Source organism: Diospyros lotus, chromosome 10 (assembly GCF_014633365.1).
Source record: "Diospyros lotus cultivar Yz01 chromosome 10, ASM1463336v1, whole genome shotgun sequence".
NCBI classification, from domain to species: Eukaryota; Viridiplantae; Streptophyta; class Magnoliopsida; order Ericales; family Ebenaceae; genus Diospyros; species Diospyros lotus.
In genome coordinates, this window is record NC_068347.1 from 18,096,193 (window position 1) to 18,123,898 (window position 27,706).

Below are 27,706 nucleotides of genomic sequence, written 5' to 3' on the forward strand. Positions count from 1 at the left end.
AGTATTGTAAAAATTGTTCCCAATTATTCCATCCAGATCTTTTCCTCTCTTTCTTTTTGTCTTCTCTTATTCTTAGTCATACCATATCCAACAAAACATTCATAGAAAATATGTAATATCATATACATATACCCCCCTCTTTATCATGACAAATCCGGTGTTTCAAATGTTGGGAAAAATTGTTAGTTTAATTCATTTTTAATGGGATAAGAGGTTTCTGTAATTTTTTTAAAATCGAGGTAAAGTCCATTAAGTCTTATTTAATCTAAGAGAAGGTTAATGTATTTTACTCCAAAAAGAAAAAAAGAAATTTAGTAGCTAAGGGATACACTACGCTGCATTTCTAGGTGGAGGTAAGATTTTAGTACGATTAGTAGTTATCTCACCCTTAAACTATCGTTGGCTCACACATTAATTTAAAACAAACTCATTAATATATGATAAACAACACGAAACAATTTTAAAATTTCAACTCATAATGATAAGGGGAAGGGGTTGGAGACTAGAAGGAAACACAAATGTGACAAGAGATGCTCACCATTTAACGGAATATGTAACAAATATGGATTTGAATCTAGATCGTAGATCTGGATTAGACTCAACCCACCCATAAGGGGCTCATGGGTCAAAAATAACTGCTAGGCAATTACTACCCACTTCAAAAGTGGGGAAGTTGAAGAAAGGACATTTAAGTTGTGGATTCAAATTGCCCAAAATCCAATTGCTTTTGCTGGAGAAACCCATGAATGAATATTATTTTTCTCCTTGTAATTATTTATAACAGAATGCAGCAAAGAGATGCAGAGTTTGAGTGATACTCTAATCCAAAAGATAAAATCTGAATTAGTTTTATTCTTCAAACACCTCCTTCCCACAAGAAATCTTAGAGACATTTGGGATGTTGCATTAGAGATATTTGGAATATGTTAATGGTAGACATAAATTATGTAACTTTTTTATCAGTATCCCAAATATAATTTTGCAAGTGTTTATTCTGTGCTTCTCTTCTATATATTTTCTTCAAAACTGTTATAACTTCTATTAACTTGGGATACATTAAGTATCGATAGAGTGGTAGTTAATTTAACTTTTTAATTAGCTTTGCACATGCATATGCATATGCATGTGTACCTACCCAGCCACTGAAAATCACACTAAAAAGGTTTTTAAAAAAATATTTTCTATCCATCCTCAAAGTTTAAACATTAATTAATTAAATTAAAAAATTTGATTACTTTTACACTATATAACTCAACCAACTGAGATGAAGAAGAAGCCGTGGATCCTTAATCCAATTTACAGCCACGCAGGGCTCATGAGCCCGGAATCCATGAACGAAGCGCCGTAATATCTTCTCTTTCTTTAGCCATTGCTTTCATTGTGACCCCTTTTATTAATTTAATTCTTCTCTTCCAGCTCTCCTCGCAACTGTATAAATAGCCATGGCCGTCTCTGCAGCTGCTTCATACCATCCATCGCAAACAACGACAAGTTGTAGTCGGCAGTGGCTCCATTAATAATGGCGTCGGCTAAGCACGTCTCTACCGCTTTCTTGGTTCTCACATGCTTCTGTTTAACTCTTAGCTCTGCTCGTAGAGTTCTCCTGGACGACGATCAAACTCCAACACCATCTGTGTCTACCATGAGTGGCGGAGGCGGTGGCGGTGGCGGCGGAGGCCATGTCTCCCCAGGTTTGTTTGAATTTGTAACTAACCACCGTCCCATCTAGCTAATAGATATATAAAGAGAATGAATTAACTTTTGTCTTTTTGTACGAGTGTTTTTACACTCAACATGTCACTTCCATCTACTTTGATAATTCTTTACTAGTGTCTCGTCCAAAAATTTAAGCTAGTAGCGATCGAGATGTATGTATGCAAGATTAATTCTGTGTTTTATATTATTATTTTTACTGTGGATAAGATTCCGGGAGTGGCTATGGAAGCGAAAGTGGGTCTGGTGGTGGCTATGGAAGCGGAAGTGGGTCTGGCGGTGGCTTTGGAAGTGGAGGCGGGTCCGGTGGAGGCTTTGGGGGTGGCAGTGGCGGTGGTAGCGGGTTTGGTTTTGGTGGCGGCAGCGGTGGCGGTGGACATGTCACGGGTCCGAATTGTGGGACTAACTGTGGGTGGCCTAGCGTCCCCAACTGTCCTCCTCAAGAATTATTTCCTCCTGCTTGCGGTAATAATGGATTCTTTGATCCGTGCTGCATTTTCGGGGTGCTTATGGACCAGATGAAGAAATCTGAAGCAGTCAAAGCCAGGGGTGAGACCGAGCGGCGGAGGCGGCCTGAAATTGATGTGGAGGGTAGGCCGGCGCCAAGCCCGTGGCCGGCGGTAGATGACGTGCTAGATACTGCTGAGTCTGTGCCACGACCAGGTTTAGGTGAAGGAGATGAAGATGATAACGTGGACAATGTCAATTTCTGATTGGATGACTTAACAGAAATCCATATTATGGCTGCTGGTGGCTGGCTGTAGTCATTTGTAGAACTGGCCCATTAAGAGGCCCATCTTCAATAATAACTACCATACATCAAAAAATAAGCCCGCCCCCTTCAGTCTTAGATGCTTTTGTTTAAGGGGAATAATTACAATATCATCATCTCTCTCTCTCTTGCATATTTCTAGCATTGGAGTAAAGGATATAAATAAAGTTAGCACATTTCTAGTATTGGAGTAAAGGATATAAATAAAGTTATCTATATCTAATTAAGTGTAACATTTCTCCCACAATTAATATCCTCTCTGGAAATCATAGACTTGATTTGAGATTCTAATAGTCAATATATTTTAAGTATCAAAGAACTCGTCCCAAAAAGAGGTGAGGTAGTTCTTCTCTGGTTTTGCAAGCTTATCAAGAGATCACTGTTGCTCAACAAACATCCCCCCATCGTCAATTCTCGAGTGTGCATCAACACAGTTTTCATGATTGCTGCTGAGTTGCAAGGGATCAATAAAGGATCGAGCCATCATATATAGTTAAGATAATAAGAAAATCTCAATACCATTCACTAGTTTTCCCAAGCACTGTGAAGGATATAGTTGTCTACAATACAGATTACAGAAACGGCTCGTTTTACAATCAATATCACAATCTGCCAGTTCAAAGCTTCATATTCCTTTACAACAAGCTAAGACGTGAATTTCTTTGCTCTATGGATCATGTTACAACTAACAACCTGCTGAATGTGTATTAACAGAAATTAGTCGTCATTGAACTCGATCTTTTTCACACTTTTCTTTTCTTTTTGGCTAAATTTTCAAACTTTTCTATGAGGCATCGAGGAGGATCTTGTTAAAAGTTCCGGCAAGAGATGTCTTGGTGCAGATGTGGAAGAAATGGAAGCAGAAGGACGGAGGAGTGGTGTACCAACCCGGCTTGAAGTCTCATTAGCGATTAGGGAAGGACTGTTCGTAATGACTATGGTAGGTGGTTGCAATTCTATTTCTGCAGCGGCACCATGAGGTGCTCGAGGGCTATCAAGAAGCTGGCGATCGTCTTCCTCAACTGACATTACCGTGCTTGTGTCTGTATGTATGGTTGAATCATCGGTGTAAATTCCTAGCCTTCGTTTTCTCCTCCTAGCTGCCATCCCCCATCCATGGATAGTCTCTCTTATTCTCTGTGGAATTAAGGCTGCCTTGTAATTTGTTCCCATCTGCAAATGGAAGGTAGATTAGCTGCTGTTTACACGAGTTATGAAGACTACTAATCAGATGCTGCTTATATATGCAGTTTCATAACAGATGCATGAGGTAGCATTAGGTTCTCTAATTTTTCAGTTGAAACAGCCTAAAAAGCAATTAGGTTTTTACCATCTTTCATTGAGCAAAAAGTACGGGAAGCCACCTTTTGCAGGAAAGAGGCATCCAAACGGGAGTAAGAAACTAACACAATCCAAAGCCCAAAAGTTACTTGAGGCTCATGGCTCGGTCAAATATAAAAAAAAAAACATAGAAATAAGAGCGGGGAAATTTCTAGAGTAAGTGAATCAATCGTGATATTAACCCAAGTTGAATTAATATGCCAAATAGCCAATTATTTGGCAGAGCTTTCCTTGGAAAAAATTTCATAAAATGAAGCTTAAGGGTGACATAGTAGGCTGCATGTTCCTTGGACTGGCTTGTTACTTGACTAGATCATATTAATTTACAATCTATTGTCCATGGAATCAGAGATAGTTGGTGAAAGACAGTTGTACTAGCTCCATATTTTGACAATCAGGGAATTTTTTTTTTTTTTTTTTATGGAGCTTGTTTATTTGTGAAAATGTTAATTTTTCAAATACTTTCTTTTTTTTTTTTTTTTAAAAGTTAGAAACTAGCAATGATCCAGAGTACAAACCACAAACCCAGCCAACCAGTTCCAAAGCATGATAACTAATAAATGCACTAGTGGGGACAAAAAAGATAAAAGCAAAACTGTCACTTGAGTTTCATTTCAGAATTGTGGAGATTCAAAGATAGAATTTCTGATACTTAATAAATGAACCAGTGCTTTCAATTTTCTCAGTCAGATACACTTTAAATGAAATTCATATAATTCCAAGTTTCTTGGCCACAATAGAATAAGAATAAATGAATAATTAAAGGAAAATGAAAGAAAGAAATCAGAAACCATACCTGAGTGACCAGAGCATATAATGGCAAGGTGCTGTAGCTGCAAAGGAACTGTCCAGCAAATCTACAAGTGGAAACAACTAGTAAAAAGCAATAACTACCCCAATATCATGTTGGGATGTGCTGAAGTAGAAATAGGAAGAGGAAAGCAGTAAGTACCCCAGTATCAGCCGCAGATACACAAGCAAATGGTTCCTGATGAAGCAAGAATTATATCCAAATTGCCACTGTAAATTAAATGGTTTAGTTTAGTTAAGCATGCAGCTCCTGATCCTATCATATAAGGAAACGGTAATATCTCTCTTTGGCAAGTCAGTCACAAATCACTTTTACAACTTTTGTAGAGGCCACAAACATAGTTTCAAGAAACCATTTCTAACCAAGTCAAATCTAAGCTGGTTAACATCAAGTCCACAGGGGAATTTACAAGTCAAGCTTTCACATGAAAATCAACAGAGTCATGGAAAAGGAAATACCCAGAACCATAAAAATGAAGCCAGCTCAAATGCATTCTGCAATAATAATCAAACATGGAATGATTCTTATTAGTTTTCAGTCTCCAGATCCAGAAATGGCACCACAACAAAAATAAGCAAATAAAATGTACGAACTTCAGATACAGCATCATGAATCAATGATACACTAAGCCAACCTGGAACAGAACAAAGTGGATCAAGGATAACAAAAGTTCTGGTTTTTTAAACCAGAAGAGCTCATCTCGAGGCTTTAACTCTCCTCCAGCAAAGGCTCCACTTATTCCAGCACTCTCCAATGTCAAGGTAGCAATGACATTTTGCAACTTAGCACCCACCAGAAGAACAAGCTGCACAGAAATAGACAGCAGCAGAAGAATGTAATATGGGAGAAATGTGTAGTTGTATAACAAGCTGTAGAACCATGGAGGTTTCCTTCACATTCAGTTCAAGCCAGGATCTGGTAAGAAAGGAAAAGGATTTGACCCCAAAACAGGGATTTGCACGGTTGGCTTTTCTGGCATTGTAAAATGTTGGAACGAGGATAAGAAGCTATGGCAAGATAAAGATAGGTTGTTTTATCCTTTTATATTTTGTATCTATTTTGTGTTTTATCTTCTTGTTGTATATTTAAAATTGATGTAATGTAGTCCTAGATATTAGATTAGGAATCTAATCCTAAAATATAGGGATGTAATCTAGCCCTAAAATATAGGAGAATTCTTTGAAACCTCTTGTATAAATTCTATTATTGCAATCAATAAAACTATCAAGGAATACAGCTTCCTTTTTTCACATGGTATCAGAGCTCTCTGTCGAGTAGGATACAGCATAACCCTAGTGCCTTCATTGCACATCCTTTGCACAGTTCTTGCTCAGTTGGTCCTGCCTTCATTGCCCTAGCCTGGACCATCTCTATTTGCCCCTGACGTGCCTTTATTGCATCCACGAGCCTGCTGGTTTCGAGAAATCACTAGTAGCCGAAAGCAAAAGGTTTAATGGCAGAACTATCAGATGTCGCAAGCCCAACCGGTGATACAAATCCAGCAGAAGGACATCAGCTAGATCACTCTCCAGTGGTTAGTGAAGTCCCTCTAGCCTCAGAACTCCCTATAGTCCATCCATCTTATCAGTTGGACGGGAAAAATTATCTTCAATGGGCTCAGCTAGTGAAGACTCTTCTCAAGGGCTGTGGGAAAGGCAACCATCTGATTGGAAGCCCTCCCAAAGAAACAGATTCAACGTACATAGCATGGGGCATAGATAATTCTCACATCATGTCTTGGTTATGGGGAACTATGCAACCAGAGATTAGTAGGAACTTTATGTTCCTAAGTACAGCCAAAGCCATATGGGAGACAGCGCAACAAACCTACTCCAAAATCCAGGATGCTTCCATGATTTTCGAAGTCAAGACAAAGATTACAGCTACCAAACAAAGCCACCTCACCGTCACAGATTACTACAATGTGATGAGAGGATTGTGGCTGGAACTGGAACTTGATCAATATCATCCCATCAAGATGGTATGCCAAGAGGATGCTGCAACACTCAATCGGATAATTGAACGAGACCGGATTGTTGAGTTCCTTGCTGGACTCAATCTTGACTTCGACCAAGTAAGGGTGCAAAATCTCGGTAAGGAGAAACTCCCAAATCTTAATGAGGTTTTTGCAATTGTAAGGAGTGAGGAAAATCGAAGATATGCTATGCTAACTGAACATACCACTGAGGGATCTGCACTAGTGATCAGCAAACAAGAAGGTAGAGGAAATAAAACTGGAAAATTAGGGTTTCAGAACCCTGGCAAACCTGGATCCAGTTTCCAGCATCATAACCCTAGTAATAATCGAGACTCACAATGGTGTAGCTTTTGCAAAAAGCCTCGCCACACTAGGGAAACATGCTTTAAACTACATGGGAAGGAGGCAGTCTTGAGTAGGATAGGAGGATTCAAGAACATGAAATCCCAAAGCTTTCATGTAAATAAAGAGCAAGAAGAGGAAGCTGATAAAAGGGAAGCAGAAGCAGATTCTGATTCACTGAATGCTGAGGAATTAGGCAAATTAAAAGCCTTTCTCTGGACATTTCAAGATAGAGGAACCTGCTCCTTAGCCCATCAAGGTAATTCTCAAGGTAATTTCCCTTCCTATATAGTTTTTTCAGCTTCCAAAATTGATAAGAATAGCAGTTGGGTCCTTGATTCAGGGACTACCAACCACATGACCCCTAATATTCATTGTTTTGTGACTTATGATACCCTTAAGCCTACCAAACATATCCTGATTGCCAATGGAACCACTATTCCTATCCTAGGTAAAGGCAAAGTATCATTAAACTCTCAGCTTTCCCTTGAACAAGTTCTTTATGTTCCAGCCTTAACTACCAGCTTGATTTCTATACAGAAACTAACCCAAAATCTTGATTGTTTGGCAGTTTTCTCTCCTTCAATGTGTAAGTTTCAGGACAAGAAAACGGGGCAGATGATTGGTGTGGCTAAAGTTCGAAATGGGCTCTATATCTTGGATAGGGAGAATGATTGTTCTACAAGGAGACAACAGCAACATGTGGCTTATTCTTCATCAGCATCCTCCCAGTCAGCCTCTAAATTATCTTCTATTTGGTTACATCATTTTAGACTAGGTCATCTTCCATTTAGATTGTTAAAACAAGTATTTCCAGATTTGTTTAAGTCATTAGACCCTAGGAGTCTTAGGTGTGATGAATGCATTGTTGCTAAACATCATCGAGTCTCATTTCCAATCAGTAATACTTTATCTTCAAAACCATTCTACTTGATTCATTCTGATGTTTGAGGGCCATCTAGAATACCCAATTGTTCTAGGGCAAAATGGTTTATTACATTTATTGACGATTGCACTCGTATGTGTTGGGTATTTCTTTTAAAAGATAAGACTACTATTGGGTCCACATTGATCACATTCTGCAAAATGATTCAAACCCAATTTGGGACTACTATAAAAAGGCTTAGAACAGATAATGCAAAGGATTACTTTAACACTCAGCTGCAAACTTATTTCCAACAAGAGGGAATCATACATGAGTCATCTTGCATTGATACACCCCAACAAAATGGGGTGATAGAGAGAAAGATGCGCCATCTTCTCAATGTCACTCGAACCTTACTTCATCATCATCATGTGCCAAAATATTTTTGGGAGGAAGTTGTGTTAACAGCTACTTACGTCATTAATAGGGTCCCATCTAGGGTTCTAAATGGTCAAAGTCCTTTTCAATCTTTAAATTCATTTTTTCCAGACTTTAATCTTCATACTCAGCTACCCTTAAGAGTGTTTGGATGTGTATGTTTTGTTCACATACTCAAAATCCATAGAGACAAGTTAGACCCTAGGGCCCTTAAGTGCATCTTCCTTGGATACTCTCCAACACAAAAAGGGTATAAGTGCTACCACCCAAATACCTGAAAATTCTATGTTTCAAAAGATGTCACATTTAATGAATCTCAGCCCTATTTTTCTCCTATTCCAGCTAGGCCAGCAAGTACAAATCTTGTAGATTTGGATTGGGAATTCCTAAATGCAAGTCTAGAGACTAGAGCAGCCGATCAGGATCCTCCAGAAAATTCCAGCCCTAGTATGATACCTCAACCTTCACCAACTGATCATCCTCACTCCAGCCTCGGTTCTCCTATAAGATACAAAGGTTCTCCCTATGTTTACAAGAGAAGGCAGCCCATTGAAGAACTGCAGCCAGTCCCATCATCAGCTCCAGATACCAGCCTGGAAATTATACCAAATAAAATTCCAGCCACCAACTCCAATACATCTCAACCCCAATCTGAACCCCTGGACTTAAACCTTCCCATTGCCATTCGAAAAGGTGTTAGAACTTGCACCAAACATCCATTAGCCTCTTATCTATCATACCACTGTACATCCGATCAATATCAAAGCTTCCTAACATCATTGGATGCAATTGCTATTCCCAAATCAGTAGAAGAAGCTGTAAAAGGCCATAATTGGAAGAAGGCAATGTTAGAAGAAATGGATGCCCTAAAGAAGAATCAAACCTAGGAATTAGTTCCTAGAACAAAGGATACCAAACTAGTGGGTTGCAAGTGGATTTTTAATGTCAAATACAAAGCCAATGGAACTCTTGACAGGTATAAGGCCCGCTTAGTGGCCAAAGGTTATACTCAATCTTATGATATTGATTATCTAGAAACCTTTGCACCTGTGGCAAGAATGACTACAGTAAGAGTTCTAATAGCATTGGCAGCTAAATTTGGATGGAAATTGCAACAATTCGATGTCAAAAATGCCTTCTTACACGGAGATTTAGAAGAAGAAGTTTTTATGGAAATTCCTCCTGGCTTTACACATGAAGGAGATGGGAAGACTCAGGCTTGTAAACTCAAGAAAGCTCTATATGGACTTAAACAGTCCCCTCGAGCATGGTTTGGAAGATTTTCAAAGGCCATGATTTCTATGGGATATCACCAAAGCAGAGGAGACCACACTCTATTCATCAAACATACAAGAGAAAAGGTAACAATTTTGCTTGTCTATGTGGATGATATAGTGGTAACAGGGAATGACACAACTGAACAAGACCGCCTCAAACAAAACTTAGCTCATGAATTTGAAATCAAAGAGCTCGGTCAATTGCGCTACTTCTTAGGCATAGAAGTAGCACACTCAAAGGAAGGTATTTTCTTATCTCAACGAAAATATATCTTGGATTTGCTTGATGAAACAGGGCTATTAGGGGGAAAAGGAGGAAAGATACCAGTTGATCCCAATACAAAATTGCAAGCCAATAAAGGAGGTCAAGAGGTAGACAAAGGGAGATTTCAACGCCTGATAGGGCGATTAATATATCTGTCACATACTAGACCTAACATATCATTTGCTGTCAGTCTAGTCAGTCAGTTCATGCATGATCCTAATGAAGAACATATGGCAGCAGTAAGGAAGATTCTATGTTATCTTAAAGCTACACCTGGAAAAGGGATCTTATTCACTCCAGGGACAGACTTAAAGCTTCAAGGATATATAGATGCAGATTATGGTGGCTCCCTAGTTGATCGAAGGTCTACAATCGGGTACTGTGTATTTCTAGGAGGAAATCTGATCTCCTGGAGGAGCAAAAAGCAAGGGGTGGTGGCTAGATCAAGTGCTGAGGCAGAATTTAGAGCTATGGCCCTTGGTGTATGCGAGCTCTTATGGGTAAAGATTATCCTAGAAGATTTGAAAATTCCAATACAAAGGCCTATTGAACTCTTGGGTGATAATCAATCAGCTATAAGTATAGCCTACAATCCAGTGCAACATGAAAAAACCAAGCATATCGAAATTGATAGACACTTCCTAAAGGAAAAGTTAGACAGCGGTTTATTGAAGATTTCATATATCCCTTCCAATCATCAAGTGGCTGATGTTCTTACAAAAGGTTTGCCAAATACCCAATTTGAAGTCCTGATCAACAAGCTGGGTATGATTGATATCTACTCCCCAGCTTGAGGAGGAGTGTTGGAACGAGGATAAGAAGCTATGGCAAGATAAAGATAGGTTGTTTTATCCTTTTATATTTTGAATCTATTTTGTGTTTTATCTTCTTGTTGTATATTTAAAATTGATGTAATCTAGTCCTAGATATTAGATTAGGAATCTAGTCCTAAAATATAGGGATGTAATCTAGCCCTAAAATATAGGAGAATTCTTTGAAACCTCTTGTATAAATTCTATTATTGCAATCAATAAAACTATCAAGGAATACCGCTTCCTTTTTCCACAAATGAGAGATCCAATTGTAGGACAAGAAAAAAAAAATTGTGTATTAAGTATCAACTCCGCATCCTCCCTCCAAAAAGAAAAAAAAAAAGGATGGGATTAGTTTTAAGAAATTCAAATATAATACTAACTTTCTCATAAGCATATAGTCTCCTATTTCAAAGCAACTACAAGAAGCACGAAGCTATTCCTATACTTCAGGTTCAGGTCCAAATGGCTTTACATCAATCCCTACTCCCAAAAAAAAAAAAAAAATTATGCCCCCACGCATTCAATACTAAACAATTCACGAGAAATGTCTTCTCAGTGCAGATGAGTGCATGTTGACGCATAGAGGTATTAACAGAAACTAGATCCCACTGCCTCAGAACAAGAACTTACAGTAATGGGAATGATGGCTATCCAGAAATAAAGATTAGACCCTGCAAGTATAGAGAACAATAAATCAGTTCCTTGAACTGATTGTCACATCATCATGCAAGACATCATCACTCCGATCTTCTTGGTGAGGTGGGGATAGGGAGAAGCAGCACCATAACTGCATTTATGTTTTGGCATGCATACGAATGAGTTAGCTACTCATGAAGGACACAATAATTGGATAAGGGTAGTCCAATGTGTTAATTGGACACATCTACTTGAATTAAGTTTGCTAAGTCTGTCTAATGCTCTGCATTACATAAATCACCACCTTGAGCTTAGACATAAAAGAAGGATGTTAAGGCTAAAGAATTATGAATATTTAGCCATGTCTCAATATCCAAGGACTTAGGAATAAGACGAATACTTGGACACCAATTCCAACCCACATATCTGAGTCCATGTAACAGAGAAATTGATGCACAATAGTGATACCCACAAACAACAATCTTTGATCAAACTTTTTCATAGCACATCATACCTTTCACATTAAAGAGCATAAAAGCCACAACAAATCCCCACAGTGGGCCACTGCAAAAGATTCAAAAATGATATTCAGTTGTTAGCTTCAGTGGGCTGAAGACAAGGATTGGCCCTCCCAAAGGGACAGTGAGGTTAAACTATATGAACAATGTGAAAATGAGGAATAGATCCTCTTAATGGCGTTGGTCTCATCATCAACACCATTAAGAACTGCCATCCTCAACTGCCCAGAATCATTTTTGTTACAATTTAAATGGACTTGAAAGGTTAATGCTTTCAACTAGAATCAACTTAAAAAATAAATTACAAGTTTGCATGTAACTGAATCCATGTTGAACAATGGATCTTACAATCATTCATAAGATAGGTGGCAAAGTTCTTTCCCTTCTAAGGGACAAAATAAAAATCTTTGTAATTTGATCTTCAAGGAGCTGCTTATAGGTCTTTTCATCGTTTGCCATGCATAGATAAAATATAACATCATTGCTAATGCACCAAATAACATAAATGTACAAACTGCATAAGATCAAACCCAAACCCCTGGAAAAATGCACATAAAAACAAAGGCAATAAATAAAAAAATAATAAAGCCAGACCATAAATCAATAAATAATCAATTGGTTAAGAAGATGTCAGGTTCAGACCAGAAAATTGCATTTAAAGATGAACTTCAGATTCACTAGCTAGTAGCAGTCTTAGTAAATGTATTATCAGTATTTTAATAAGTATGCTTATCAGTACATCTAATAGGAGTTCTGAAAGGTCTACTTGGAATTTTTAGCACAAGTAAGAATCCAGTACCATTCATCAAATCATCTAAACACCCCTTTTGTTGCAGTAGTCTCACAGATGGAGGGAAACTGGAAAAGGAATCAACATAAAAAAGAAGCATGACGATAATTAAAAAAAAAATGTGTTAAAAGGGATTACTTTTAAGATCTTAAGATATGAAATTCAGTTTTCTGTTGAATAGGACAATTAAGATGGAATACGAAACTTGTTTGAGTAGATATCTGTTCAAGAAAAATACATGGCCATTATCTACCTTTTCCTTGTTGTATAATAATCCATGTAATCCCAAATTATACCAGTAGCTTTTCTCGTCATTTAACCAAAAAAATCAGCTTACAAGAGCAAAAAGATTGAGCACATTTAATAAAACATAAGCATGCTATGTGGAAACATAATAAAGAAGCTTAGAAGTTCCTAACAAGATTCTTGTTTACCTCACACCCACAATCATTTGAAATTCTTCTTCCATAGAGCGGATCATGTAACTGTGAAAATCATATTTTGATGTAAGGTTGTGGTTCTGCGATGAATAAGAAAACAATAAATGTAAATAATAAACTAGAAGTGGAATGCTCCTAACTAGTATAAAAAAATTCTTCGGATGTTTACTCTCCAGATCGTACAATAGAATATGACAGCATGAAAACAAGCTTTTAGAATGCAGAGAATCTAATTCGTATAAAACTATGATCTTTTCCAACAAATCTTTTAAAAAATGTTCCAAGTTTTACATCATGATCTAAATCACAACATTGCTAGACAACTGCACAGCTCATTAATTTCTGATACAACATGATACAAGCATGCAAAGTGTAAATCACTGTAGACAAGAAATCTAAACCTGAACTGGAAAAAGGATAGAAAACAATCATATAGCTTCCTTGAAAAATAATCTCACTACAAGGATTGTGCATTTATGAGCACATTTGGCACATTGGATCAGCTCTTCGCACAAGATAAACCAATGTGCATTTTGAATTTAATATATCATTCTATCCTCAAAAATTGGGAATACTAAGCATTGAGTAGTGTCCTGAACTTTAAAGAAAATATCTCAACCAGTTGGTCCCTGCAACTTAAGGTGATAAAGCGGTTAGACTGAATGCAGATCTATTAATTGATGTTATTTGAACAAAATGGTTCCCCTCAGACTTGAAATCACCTTATCACACTGAACATCCCCAAGCTTTTAAAATTATATCAATTAAAATGCCCAAGAAGATAAGAAAGAACTCCACATCTTACATCTTACCTCCCCATAAAACATAAAGGAGAATCAATAAATCCATTTCTCTTGGTCAATCTACATGATATTTTACAATGAGGGTAGATCACTCCAAATAGACTACTTGCAATCAACTTTTTCACACTCCAGACTTTTAGGGCCTGTTCAGTTGTAGAAAACTTTTTCTGTTTTCCAACTCCAATTTTCTATTGAATAATTGAATCTCCCATTAGAAAATTGGAAACTCAATTTTCTAATTTTTCAACTCTATACTATAAATTGGAAAATACCTTTTTTAGCGTTCTCTAAATTTTCTAAAAATGAATGCTCTGCCTATTTGAAACATAAAATGTTAGAACATGTTTAGTTGTAAAATTGGAGTTGAAAACTAGAAAATGTTTTCTAAAACTGAACAGGGCCTTAGCTTTTGAAGTGAAAAAATCCTCTTCACTTTTACAAGTAGTAAAAGATAAATGCATAAAGCAATTACTACTGCTGTTTTGAAGTTCTTTTGTAAAATTTTGGATCCTCTATCATATGTCATCTTGTGATCTAAAGCTTCTGAAAGGTTTCATACTAATTGTGTTCATTACAATGTCGAACAGATCATTGTAGGCAGGGTGACTCTTGTAGTCATATATGTACCACACTACATATTAACAAGAAAATGAAAATGCCATTTTACTAAACCTCTATCAACAATCACTCTATTTTCAAGCCATTCAATATACTTCCACAGGGAAGCTGCATGGCAGACAATTAGAATGCGGATTTTAACTTTGGAAGTAGCAGATTTTGCATACACAAAGAAATAGATAGGATGTCTATATTGACAAACACCCCCAAGAACTACAAATCAATAGGAACAACATGGATAGTGTCCTTTCTCCAGACTATTTTATGCAGTTTGTTTATTTATTCTTTTGATAATAAGTACCAAAAATAAAAACCATCTTAAGGGGCAAAGCCTATACAAAACCCTCTGGCTGCTTTGTCACTGATAGCAAACTAGGTCTGGCTGGTGAACCCCCAACAACTTTCTGCTGCTTCTACTTCTCCTCCTCTTCCTCCATCCATCCACTTGATCAAAATGCCTAGATTTGGGTTCAATTAACAAACCCAAATTTATGTTGGCCAAACCCAGATGCATACACCTACCCGAATATGGGTCAGGGTGGTTCATTTATCGAAAGAACTGATCTAGATTTGACGAACTAAACCTAGGGAATGAGGAGAAAAAGAAAAAGATTGGACTTAGTGAATACAAGGAAGAAGAAAAAGGAGGAGGAGAATATCCAAGCTTGCCAAATCTAGGAAAAGAGAATAATATAGTCATGGAATTGGTGGGTTTGGGTTTGCCAACTTCTCAGCTAGATCATCTAAGCTCTCGCTGGAGAACGACTGCCTTGGATGGAAAAGGAGGATGGCAATGTTGAGAGTATTTTAAGTCCTTTTTTTCTTAAGAGAAAATATCTTCCCTTTTCTCTTAATTACAAATTTTAATAAGAGCAAAATAATAAAATTGTGTGCACCATTAGCTCCATGAGAAGAAAAGCTCTAACAAAAATAATCTGATAGAACTTTCAAACATCAAGAATGATTACAGTATTTTTAGAAACAAACCTCAAGGATTATTAATGTAATTTATCCTAAAATTGATTAGTCCTCTCTGCAACAGTTTAAACTTCTAGATAAAAAGACATTTTGGGTTCAAAACTCACACTAATATTTAAATAGTTGCACGTGTTTTGCCAAAGTATGAAGGAAAGGCTACACGTTAGAGAATTTATGGCTGCACATGTTTGCATAGTTAAACATTCAGACGAGTTAATGGTTAATAATTTTACAGTAATATCTTCCCCTGGATAAGCAAGTCAATAGCATCAAGCTACCATTAACTTAGACCGACTATAAATAAAGAAAAGTGTAAAACTACTAACACAGATTCTTACCAACCTCAGATTGTTAACATGCCTTCTAGATAAAAGGTAACTACTTAATTAAAGAAAAAATTTTAATTACTAACTAGTTAGGACTTAAGCTTGCCTTTTAGTGTCTATAAATATCTTGCTTCATATTGTTAACATGCCTTCTAGATAAATAACAATATACCAAGCCTTAAGCCCACTAGGTGAGGGAGTCATGCCTCTTTGAGTGCACTCTCACTCTTGACTAAGGGATGAAATTCTAGTCCTACACACATCCTTTTTGCAAATTTTGAATCTCTTTAATATGAAATGATATAAATCACTAAGTTTTTGGGTTTATCTCATATGATTCATTTATCATGCTGAGATGGATTGGAAAAGTCCATTATAATTTGTTAAAATTCCAAAAGTGCATGACTAGATGTAAGGATCCAAAATGAAAATAAATAACATATTGCACATAATATTTGTTATTATCATGCTACTTAATGTGTGTGCGTGTTTGTGTGGTGTTGGTGTTTTTGTTGTTGTTTGGGGTGGGGTGTGCGTATGTGTTGGGGGGTGGTGGTGGTGGCTGGAGGGGTTGTATATTTCACATTTCTTTCTTGAAGGGTAGATTATGTACCATGATGAAAGCCTTCCTGAGTGTAAGGTAGTCAGCACGAACAACAGAATTCCTGAATTGACGGAAGAAACAGATCTGCAATTTGATAAAATCATCAAAATTTGAATCCAAAGAGCACTTCCAATTAGTGAATCAGAGAAGTAAATGAAGCAATTGGATTTTCATCAAAATGGCAAAACATGCAAAATTAGAAATAGTAAAATTTCCATATTATTCAAATTGGAAAATAAGTATTGTAGAATTCCAGCTATGCATCACAATGTCCTACATGCTTTCTAACTACTAGTGCCGTGAATGAAGAATGGGCGGCTGCAGCTTATCATCTTATCTGGAAGTAGAGTTTATCATCCTTAGAGATATCTTCTTATTTATTTGTTCATGTATTTTGTTTATCTTATGAATTGTTGTAATCTAGACCTAAAAATTAGGAGTCCTCATCCTAATATCTAGAAGCTAAAGACCAGGAGATTTTTTAGGAAATCTTTGTTTGTGTATATAATGTAATCTATTCTCTCAGATTGAGTAAGTGAAAAAGAAGGAACAAGAAGTTCCAGTTTCTTCAAGTATGAACCAAAGTCCAAATTCTTCTAACTAACCATGTGTTTAACTGAACAAAACACATCTCAGCCCCAAGTGTCCAATTTTTTGAAAAATAATAAATAAATAATTATGACACACTTGGATAGGCATCTAACACTTATAAGGTATGGACAAGTGTCATGCCCATATAGTTGTCCAAAACAAATAAGGTATGGACACAACACTACACTTATATGTTCATATTAGAATAGAATTGGTGCATACATATCTTGTTGCCAAACCAATGCTGCAAAAAGGATGTAGAAAGGGAATATATTTTCAACAGTAAAAGATTTGTAATTATTGTTGTTAAGATACAACAATAAATTTATTTGACTAGAAACGTCGTTGCCTGACCACCTGAGCCTGCAAAGAAAGAAACAGTCAGAGGGCGCAGGAAGGATCCCTGTGCAAACACTCCGATACTTAAATCAGACATTAAAAATGTTAAAAAATTGTAGAGCAGAATTTCCACCAGTATCAGAGACGTACCCTTTCTAGAATGAGTGTCTGCCTATTTATAGAGGGGTATAGACTAATCCTAAGTAGTTCAAGATTATAATTCTTACAGATAATGTCTATTTTAATATTTCTTAATCCATTAGGATTAGAATTCTTATAAATGATGTATTCACATATTTTGTAATCCTTTCAAAATTAGAATTCTTTATGGATAATTGCCTACCCTTTGCTTTGAATATTCGAAAAAAAATTAGGATGTTGGATTTATCCTTTTTGCACGTTGCGTGGGAACCCCCAACCCCCCCTTCCCCCAGCGCATGCGAATATTCAGGGAAATGTTTTGGCAGCGATGCCGCCCCCAAGGCCACAACTGAGGCATGACGACCTTGGCCTTGGCAAGCTTGCGGTCGCGCGATTAGGCCTAGCTAGATTGACCCTTGCGGCCGTGAGGTTGGGCTAGGCCTGCACAAGGCTGCCCCCCTCAGCCACATGGCTGGGCTACAGGACAACCCGCCCACAGCTGTGTGGCTGGATCGCAAGGGCACTTTTCACAGGGCCCTCTGCGACCTTCTTTACCTACCTGTGGGCCGTATTAGCCACTTGTCCCAAATCTCCTACAACCCTCTATTGCTGGGTCGTCCTAGTTAAGCTGTGTTGATCCATTTATTAATTTATCTTTCGACGTTTTTTCTCATGACACATCAATTATTCCCCAAACTTTCATTTGAGTTTTTTGAATGGAAGAGTAGACTATGTTATGGCATATCCTTGCTTCTCTTGCATTAAGCATTTTAAGCTTTAGGGTTGTTCTTGCTCGTTTTGTGCTTTGATCCATTTTCAGGCTTTCGCGCTTCGGTTTCTTGTCATCGGGTCCCCAATTTGAACATAGGGAAAACCAAGCTCAAACCAGAAAGTGACGAGGATTTTGAAATCATGATGAGCGTGTTGATTGAGGCTAGAATTAAGAGCTCACACTTGGTCCTCTGCCTGTCATTGGTCTCGAACCTATCCACCATGTGGAATCCAAGTTTAGACGGTAGTCGATTACCCCTGTGGACTTTTAGGGAGGAGCTCTTAGGGTCGTCAAAGATGAACGGAGCTTATGCAGAGAGTCTCTCAACTTTTAGTCCCAGGTAGATCGTTGGATTGCATTTAGGTGATGGCATAGGTGAGGCTGGGACAGAGTAGGGACACTATGTAATATGGCTCCCTAGTCTGTTGTGGACGACTAGTTTCATCATAGGAAACTTTCCATCAAGGAAGATTGCATCACCGCTCCCCAATCCTTTGGCTTTGGTGAGGCGTGCGTTTGTGTCTAAATGTCGTGAGGGCATGAGGGCATCTTATTATCCGCACGTGTTAGGGGCGAGTCCTTCGTCCATTGACATAGGTGACCCTTGAACATCTTAATGGTCTTCTTTGTAATCCGTCAGTGCTTTTGACTTCCTTTTTGCTGAGATGATGATCCTCGAATTATGTTTCGTGCATCCCCATACTTTTTGACACCGAATTTGCCTTAGATTGTTTTTGTAATTTCGCGTTTTGATTTTCTATGTCATTCTCATGCTTTATGCATTCCCGATTCTTGGTTTATGCTTGTTTCTCTGTTTAACATGTCAACAGCTCACGTGGTACATAAAATTTCGCAGTTTAGCTTTTGAATCGTTAATCATTCAAAGTTTTTACTATTTACACTTTCGTTTTTGCTAGGGGAGGGGTGTCGAGCCCACTCCCTAATCCTTTATGAATGTGGGACAGGAGTTATGCTTGCTCCCCTGTTCTTTAGTTCTTTGTGAACGATGAACTTGCACTTCTGCAATTTTGGTTTCAATCTGATCTCATGCATTTTTCACTTTTTGACTTTAGGTTATGCATTTATCGCCTTTGATTATGGATTATCCTAGATGATTTTCAACCCATAATCCGATTTTACGTGTTCTGGATCCTTGATGCTAGGTTTTCCCTTTATCATTCTAGCGATTCTTGCATTTTCTTTGACTTTTTGAATCGTTCTCGCGCTTTCACGTTTCGGTTGTTATTCTTTTGCACTTTGGTTTTTGGACCGTTATCGCACCTTTGTTCTTTGATTTTGGACCGTTCTCGCGGCTTGGTGCTTCAGTTTTTGGACCGTTCCCGTGCCCTCGCACTTTGATTTTTGGACCATTCTCTTGCCTTCGCACTTCAATTTTTGGACCGCTCTCACACCTTCACGCTTTTGTTTTTGGACCATTCTCACCTTCGTGATTCGATTTTAGGGCCGTTCTCGCGCATTTGTACTTCAATTTTTTAACCGTTCTCGCACCTTCACTCTTCGATTTTAGGATTGTTCTCACGCCTTCGCGCTTCAATTTTTGAACCATTCTCGAGCCTTTGCGCTTCGGTTCCTAGACCGTTCTCGCACCTTCGCGCTTCGACTCTTGGACCATTCCCGTGACTTTGCACTCCGATTCCTAGACCATTCTCCCACCTTCGTGCTTCAATTTTTTGAGCCATTCTCGCAACTTCGCACTTCAGCTCTGGACCGTTCTAGTACCTTTGTGCTTCAATTTTTAGACCATTCTCACGCCTTCACACTTTAGTATTTGGACCATTCTCGCGCCTTCACGCTTCAGCTCTTGAGCCATTCTCGCGTCATTGCGCTTAGATTCTAGGCTTTGTTTGTCTACTGGAGTTTCTGCCCTTTTTCAATGCGTTTATTGTCCTGAAGAACAAAATACACAATTCTTCAATTACCATAAGATTAAAATTATTTTATTCATGCATCATTGAATGACCTATATACATTTAATTCTGCCTATGATACTTTCCTGAGGAGGGTTATATGGATTTCTTTACGATTTTTCAGCCTCTGAGCGATGAAACATGTTTCTTGGATCTGTCAAAAGAACCTTTTGTTCCTTCATTGCTCTCCTTGCCTTGAATTATGCTCTTGGCCTTCACAGTAGTCAGTATGTTCTTTCCCCTAGGTTCTTGTGTCCACAATTTCTACCAATTCCCCATCCCTAACTAGTGCCTCTATCTAATTCTTCAAGTCTTGGCACTTGTCAGTGGAGTGGCCTAGAGTACTATGGAATTGGCAGAAGGTGTCCATTTTCCTCCCCATAGGCTTGTAGAGAAGTAGACCTAGTTCCTTCGACGCCTGCCAAGATATTGGAGTGTGACAATGTGAGCAAAGTATATTATGTAAATTGGAGCCGAAAAGTATCATTATGTCTTTTGGCCTTCTCTTCCCTCTGGCTTATCTCTCTATCAAAGTCTTTTTATTTTCTTTTCTGGTCTCTTTCTTCATTTCTTTCGACTATTTGCTTTACTTCGACCAATAAAATGTACTTGTTGGCCCGAGCAAACAAATCTGTCAGGATAGTTGGTCTAAGGCTAAAGATTTTTGTAGAAAAGTGGACCTAGTTCCTTGAAGCATGGCTGCCACTTCTATTCCGACTTGCAGGTCTCCTATTTCTAGAGTTGCATTGTGAAACCTGTCCAAGTATTGTCAAAGTGTCTCTTTGTTGCCTTGTTTGATACTAAGAAGATAAGTTGCATCTTTTTACCTTTGACTATTGATGATGAATGTCTTAATAAACTTAGATTTTAGCTGTTCGAAAGTGAATATGGAGTTTTTAGGAAAACTATTATACCAAGCTCAAGCGTGATCCGTCAAAGTCAAAGGGAAAGTTTGGCACATAATCTCATCTTCCCCATCCACGTAATATCATAAGGGACTCATAGTTCTGAATATGTTCGTGAGGATCGCTCTTGCCCGATTAAGCACTCATTTGGGGTATCTTGAATTTCTTCAACAAAGGCTTCTCTATATGGTTGAGGCGAAAGGAATTCTCTTCCTAAACTGATCTTTTGGCGCAGGTAATAGCTTTTTCTACTCCAAGACTTTCTCAATCATCCTTTGCATATTCACCGTCTCACGAGCAGTAAACATCAATGCGTCCTCAATTTCATTGATCTTTTTCACCAGACCTCTTGGCAGAGGCTATTCTTCGTCGGTAGAAGTGCTTTCAACAGTCTTGAGGTATTTCCTTCTTTAAAGATCCCTTTGGGTGCCCTTTCGCTTTCTCGGTATTCCTTCCCCCTCTTTTTCCCATATTCAGGAAGGAGAAGGGTCTCGTGCTCAAGTTCTCTGAGAGGAGCGGGCTGCAATCAAGTTCCTTGTGGTTCCAATGTAGTCTCAGAACTTCTTTCTTGTGTTTCCTAAAGAGGGACTAGACTAGACACAAACTTCTTTAGAGTAGCCAATGTCATGTGCGGGGCTATATTTTGCAGTAAGCCAATAACTTCTCGCAGCGCCTACATCCCTTCCTCATGCTAGCACTGCAAGGCTTCATACTTCGCCTGTGGTACCATGGAAAAGGTCTGCCCAGATGGGTCTACAAATTTTGTAAGACAAGCGTCCTACTACTTTTGGAGGTGAACTTCCAATTGGCCTTGGGAATGAAATCCTAGCTGGCCCTGGGAGTGGAATCCTAGCTAGCCTTGGGTTTGTGTTCCTGGCAGGTCCTGAGAATGTGCCCCTAGTCAATCCTAGGGGTGAACCCTTGTCTCGTCTTGAGAATGCATCCCCAAGAAATGTTTTGGCAGCAGTGCCACCCCCAAGGCCGCAACTGAGGCACGACAACCTTGGCCTAGGCAAGGCCGCAGCCGCATGGCAGGGATGGGGGGTGCCCCCCCACAACTGCCCCACAGGGCTGCCCGCCCGCAATTGTGTGGCTGGACCGGCGGGGTGCTTTTCGCAAGGCCCTCCACGGCCATCTTTACCAACTTGTGGGCCATATTGGCCACTTGCTGCAACCCTCTGTTGCTGGATTGTCCCGATTAAGCTGCGTTGATCTGTTTATTAATTTATTTTTTGGTGCTTTTTCTCATGACACATCAGTATTATGTGGGTTGTACCAAAGAGAAACAAACTGAAAAAGCAGATCCAATAGACCAAATTCTGTATAACAATTATTTATTTATGCATGTGTTTCCAGTTGTAACATGCTAAACTCAAACATTCACTAGAGGGGTAAAAATTATCTTTCTCAGTTGAATAGCATACAAAAGATTTTCCTTTTCTTGGCTTGGCTACAGTTTACTTTTTTTTTACACTTAACCAACAACTATCCAAAGTGGAATACATAGTAGAACAAGGAGTGGCAAATGAGATTGCACAAGGAAAAAAACAAAAACTGCTGCAATAAAATGGCCCTGAAAAGAACAAATAAATGACAGAAGTTTCCCCATTGTACTCCCTAATTAAATTTAAAAAGAAAAAATAAGTCAGCAGTTTTCCATAATTTACATATAAAGACAAGTACTTTCACTATATATCAAAATTCAAACATAAGAAGGAATAAACTACCAAAGTACAAAAGCAAATGAGAGTTCTATACCTACCACCCAAATATGGAAACTATTCATGGTAAAGGGGGTTGTTGTATGAAATTTAACAAAGGTTGATTGCCTTCGCACTGTCAGCTCTCTTGTGACTTCTGTTAGACACAAATTCATCTGTCAACATTTTATCTTGTACATACCAATGTATTAGTTTGAAAAAACAAAACATCAAATGCATCAAAAAGTACAAAACAGGTCAAGCTTGTTTCTTAAGATTTCACAACAATAATAGACTACTAAATATCCAAATAGACAGAAAGCAACAAGTATTCTAAACCACCATAAGAAAAAAGAATCAACAACTTTGAGCACAGGGGAGCACATTAAAATGGTGATGAGTCCATCTCAGGTTAAAGTCGCATGCAGATTGTCCTCCTGCTTCTTCAGCTAGGTTACATGGGAATTTGAGTGGAGACCCAACAAATTGGTAGCTCCCTCAATATTATTTGGATACGGTCAAAAGGGTGTGGCTAGAAATTTATCCCCAATTTCACATAGAAAGACAGTTTTAGGTTTTGATGAGGTTTAGTAGGGTGGAGAAAATGTTCAAATGAATAGCAGAATAAATGTTGCAGGGATCTAAGAACAGAATTTTCCAACTAATCTTCAGATTCCTAGTAATGTCAAACTCCTAGCAATGGAAAAGGACATAACACGGTTGCATACCCATGTTTTTATCTCATACTGCTTGGCCAAAACAAGATCTGAGTATGCTACAACCATGAACTTACCTGACATATATCAATATCATCCCAAAATGTGACTGATTTCTCATTTCCAGTAATAACTAAACCCCTGTTCAGAAAGGGAGAATTGACAGAAAAAGTTGTTGACTAACCAACAACTGTAAGGAGGGATGTGACATTTTATTTCTCCCCACTTAAAAGAGTGCATTATGTTATTTGATCTGATCGTGCACAACCAATATGATGATACAACCAAAGGAGAAACGATGAAACAATAATCCAGCATCTGATGGTGCACTTCCTAGAAAGATGGTAAAACCGCGCCTCTCTATCTACTGTCCAAACCACAATAGCCACTTCTTATATCACTAATAAACTATCAACACCTACCTCATATGCAATTGTGTGAGCCTCTGTAAGGCTGTGGAGTGGCAACAAAAAAGAAGGGTGCAGAAGTCCCAGAAAGCTTAAAATTGGGCAGGTATAATTGAACAAGCAAAGCAAAACAAAAAATTTAACACAGAAGGAACATCTAAACTCCAAAGGAGCCACATAGACAAAATTGTGTTTATGCTATACATTAAAATGTTCCTTTGCAAAAATGAAAGACCTTGGTGGTTTTTCCTTTCAAAAGCTATAATTTTTATTGATTAGTGAATTATCCCTTCTAGGGATCATGGATGTAGGTCTATTGAGGGACCAAACCACATAATTATCTTCTAAGTCATCTTTCTCTATTGATTTGTGTGAGATTTGTTTGATCCGATCCTAACAAGTGATATCAAAGTTCCTGTAGAGAGGATCTTGGATTGTAGGTTCATCTTTTGCAATAGAGTAGTTATTGTTAAAGAGAAGAGGAGGAATTATGTAGAAGAAAAGACTGCTAAAATAGACAGGGTTATTTGTGAGAGAATCTAACCGAGTTATTGAACTGGTGTAAGTTGTCTTTCCTCCTTTTTTTCTGGTAATAGAGGAAGGTGGGGTGATCAATGTAGCAACCCCCTCTGGGCAAGACCATAAGGGCCCTTCCTTGCTAGGGAATGTCCTTTTAGTAACTGTTTTTATTTTTTTTGCCAGATAAAAAAAAACTGTAATTTATTTATTATTTCTGGATTGTCCCTTTTGGGGATTGTAGACATGGATCTACTGAGAGACTGAACCATGTTTAATTTTTTGCATCTTTTTTCTCTATTAGTTTGTGTGTCATTTGTTTGATCTGATCCCAAGAATCACATAAAATTATCAAGTATGATTTAGAGCTTACCAGTTAAAGAATCATGTCGATCCACATGAGCCTCATCCTCCCATCCCCTCCAACTGTGGATCTGATCACATTATTACAATGACAGCCAATAAGCATAAAAATAACAAGGTAGTATTTTAGGTTCATTAATTGCTGTACAATGTGAAAACCTTGTCCTCTTTGGCTAGAATGCTGTGACAAATACATGACCAATTAATGAGCTTGTGTCCCTTTAGAAGGCAATGAGAGCAGAAATACAGTAATATAATAAGAAGAAACTGAACAGAGTCCACAAGGAAGCCAACCAATTGGGTCAAAAGCATGTCCATAATGCATGCCAATGACTACATTACACAAAATATGCAAAATCCCAGTAAAGCATGTAATCTTAACATTACAAGAACAAAAAGAAAATATTAGTCCAGACAGTAGCTTTTGCAACAACAAAAGCAGTTAAATTATTCCTTTTCTGATAAGTAGCATTTGAACCACTTTCTAAAATTTTTAACCTTGGTTGTAACTGGTAAAATTCTTTTTCCTTGAATTTTCAGGTGAACAACTAATTGTATGTCCCATGAAAGCAAACTAAGCAATGTGCTATACTGAACACCACACATCAATGAACTATAGAAGGCAACACAAACTTCTACTTACGTTTTTTAGCTCAGAATTAACTGCAAATCAATACACCCTTCACCCCCAACAAGTATGATCCAAACAAAGCTACAGCAGTAACAACAAATGAGAGGTAATTCCATCTTTTGACACAACCCTTCCAAAATTTGTTCGTTCCAAATTTTTATAATGCATTTTATCAAGAAGGACAAAGTAAATATATATATATATATATATATATTGCTTTCAAAATTCTCAGTTCAGCAAGTGCAACTGCTTTAAGAAATGTAACCTTCACAATTGCCAGAAGCATTGTTAAGCAGCTGTAAGACACATGTGTCACAGCCATGACAAAGATGAACCGATGTAATTGCTCAAGACCTTCATATGAAACAAATGGTTCATGACCCTGTGGAAGAAAAAAATAGAAAGTTCAGGTATCTCCAAAATATATTCAAGCAGAAAAACTTTAGATTATGGGGGTAAAGGAAAGGATTGCATGAATGAGCACATAAAATGAGGAAGAAATGAAACTACCAGGATATACATTCCAACAAAATGAAACCAAAGTGAAAATACAATGGTACAATCAAATTTCTAAGGTTAAGTTGAAAATATCTTTCATGGAAATATAAGAAAGGATACAAGAAAGAATATACAAAAAATGCAGGCTATTATCTCTTGATGGTATAGTGATAAGCAACATGCCTCCTTGCAGGTGTTCTGATTCAATCCATTCAACATTCTCCTCAATGAGTGAGGAAGAGCTAAAGCCGACAAAAGTTTACGGTCCTGTGAAACATCACCCTCAGTTTCCTCCTGAACCTCAGACTTTGTGCAAGGAGTAAATGCACTGTCATAGAACTTAGAGGGGATGCAAATATTTGATATAATACTTGAGGTAGCCGTGAGAAGGAGAGATATGAAGCCTAGAAGCATCAACTCTGGAGACAGAAATCCAAAAAGTAGAGTTTCAAGATGAAATTTGAGCAAATATGCATAATAAAAATAGCTCCCCCACCCCACCCAAAAAAAATAGCAGAACACTTCACTTCTAAAGATGTAAAGGGAAAAGAAGTTCATAAATGTTCCAAGGATTGAGTTTAGAAATTCACAAGAAGTACCTTCTTTCATTTTCTCCACAGCTTCAAGCAAAGGCTTCCTATTTGTTTTCCGCAACCACTAGAAAGGACGAAGAAAATAAATCATAAAAACAAGCACAAAGCCAATTCATATTAATATCACTATTAGTTCTGCAGTGAAACAAATTCAACTACATCCGTAATTAACACAAGAAAACATGCTAAAAGGGTTAAGCCACTTATAGATTAGCTCAAGTTCACAAATCAAAATCAAATGAATGTAACAGAGCAACAGCAAGCAGAGACCAGATGCAATCCGAATATAAGCCAGGATTGCAACGCTGAAACTAAAACCACCACATAACCTTTTAGGCAAATGCCAAGGTCATCATCCGCTACTTACAAATGCCAACACCAAAAGCCTTGGATTTATTTGACAAATTTGTGGTCAAAGCATCCCAGAATATCCGAGATTTAGACCGCCAGATGGAAGAATCCCTCTTTGTTGTTCACGAGGACGGAAAAATACAGCTGAAGGACAAAGCAGAAGAAAAGAAAATTGGGCAAACAGTAAATGAATCTCCACTTACATTACTTAGGCGGTGAATTAATCGCTCCACAAGCAAGGAAACAGCAACAAAAATCGTTAATACAGAAGCAACAGACCACGTCGGGGTTAACGCCAATGATCGTTCTTCTCCTTCTTCAGCCATTTTACGCAGATTCCTCTCACTCACGCGAAATCTCTATTCAATGGCGCCACCAGATTTCCTGACCTCTACCCAAGCTTTCGGAACTTGTCAGTATGAGTTTGAGCAGAAATTTCAGTAGCGAACTCATGAAACGAGATCCAGTTCAGAGAAATGCAAGCCTGAAGCATCTCCAGAGGGAATGCACAAACTAACTACATAAAGCAAGAAAGAACCGTAAAATAGGTGTCAAACGAGGCTGATCCTTCGATTACCATCCATATATAGCACTCCAGTTTCTAGGAAAGCTCTGCAACACCGCAATATTTAAGTACGATTCAAACTTAGCTCTAGAATGTGGAAAGCCCCTTAAACTACCTATGCTACGAATAGGCTCTTGTTTTCCTTGTTCCCAAAAGGCTACAACTTTGACGTCCTTGGAGAGAGAAGATTACATTCCAAAACATAAAACAGAACCAGAAACAATACGTCTCAGTCTCCCTCTCCCTCTCTCTCTCCCTCTCTACATATATCATGTACGCATGTGCGGATGAAGAGAAGACCAGGCTAGCTTCTTTCACTGTGGCTGCTTCAACTGTGGATTTGGGTTTACCCACATTCAG

The 27,706-nt window shown here is 38.1% G+C and overlaps 2 protein-coding genes across 2 annotated transcripts; one reads left to right on the forward strand and one right to left on the reverse strand.

Moving 5' to 3' along the window:
* Nucleotides 1-1,290: 1,290 nt before the first annotated feature.
* On the forward strand, nt 1,291-2,614 carry LOC127812078 (putative glycine-rich cell wall structural protein 1). The gene is made up of 2 exons (XM_052352391.1): nt 1,291-1,691; nt 1,924-2,614. Exons 1-2 carry the CDS (start codon nt 1,520-1,522, stop codon nt 2,424-2,426), a joined length of 675 nt encoding a protein of 224 aa, XP_052208351.1. The 5' UTR covers nt 1,291-1,519; the 3' UTR covers nt 2,427-2,614.
* A 325-nt stretch (nt 2,615-2,939) lies between these two features.
* On the reverse strand, nt 2,940-27,670 carry LOC127811400 (MLO-like protein 11). The gene is made up of 15 exons (XM_052351222.1): nt 26,985-27,670; nt 26,437-26,494; nt 26,021-26,256; nt 25,605-25,721; nt 24,719-24,779; nt 22,769-22,863; nt 16,340-16,414; nt 12,996-13,081; nt 11,768-11,817; nt 11,248-11,288; nt 5,272-5,442; nt 5,096-5,131; nt 4,779-4,846; nt 4,623-4,683; nt 2,940-3,658 (listed from the first exon to the last, which is right to left on the reverse strand). The coding sequence occupies exons 1-15, from the start codon at nt 27,105-27,107 to the stop codon at nt 3,260-3,262; spliced, it is 1,677 nt and encodes a 558-aa protein (XP_052207182.1). The 5' UTR covers nt 27,108-27,670; the 3' UTR covers nt 2,940-3,259.
* Nucleotides 27,671-27,706: the final 36 nt, after the last annotated feature.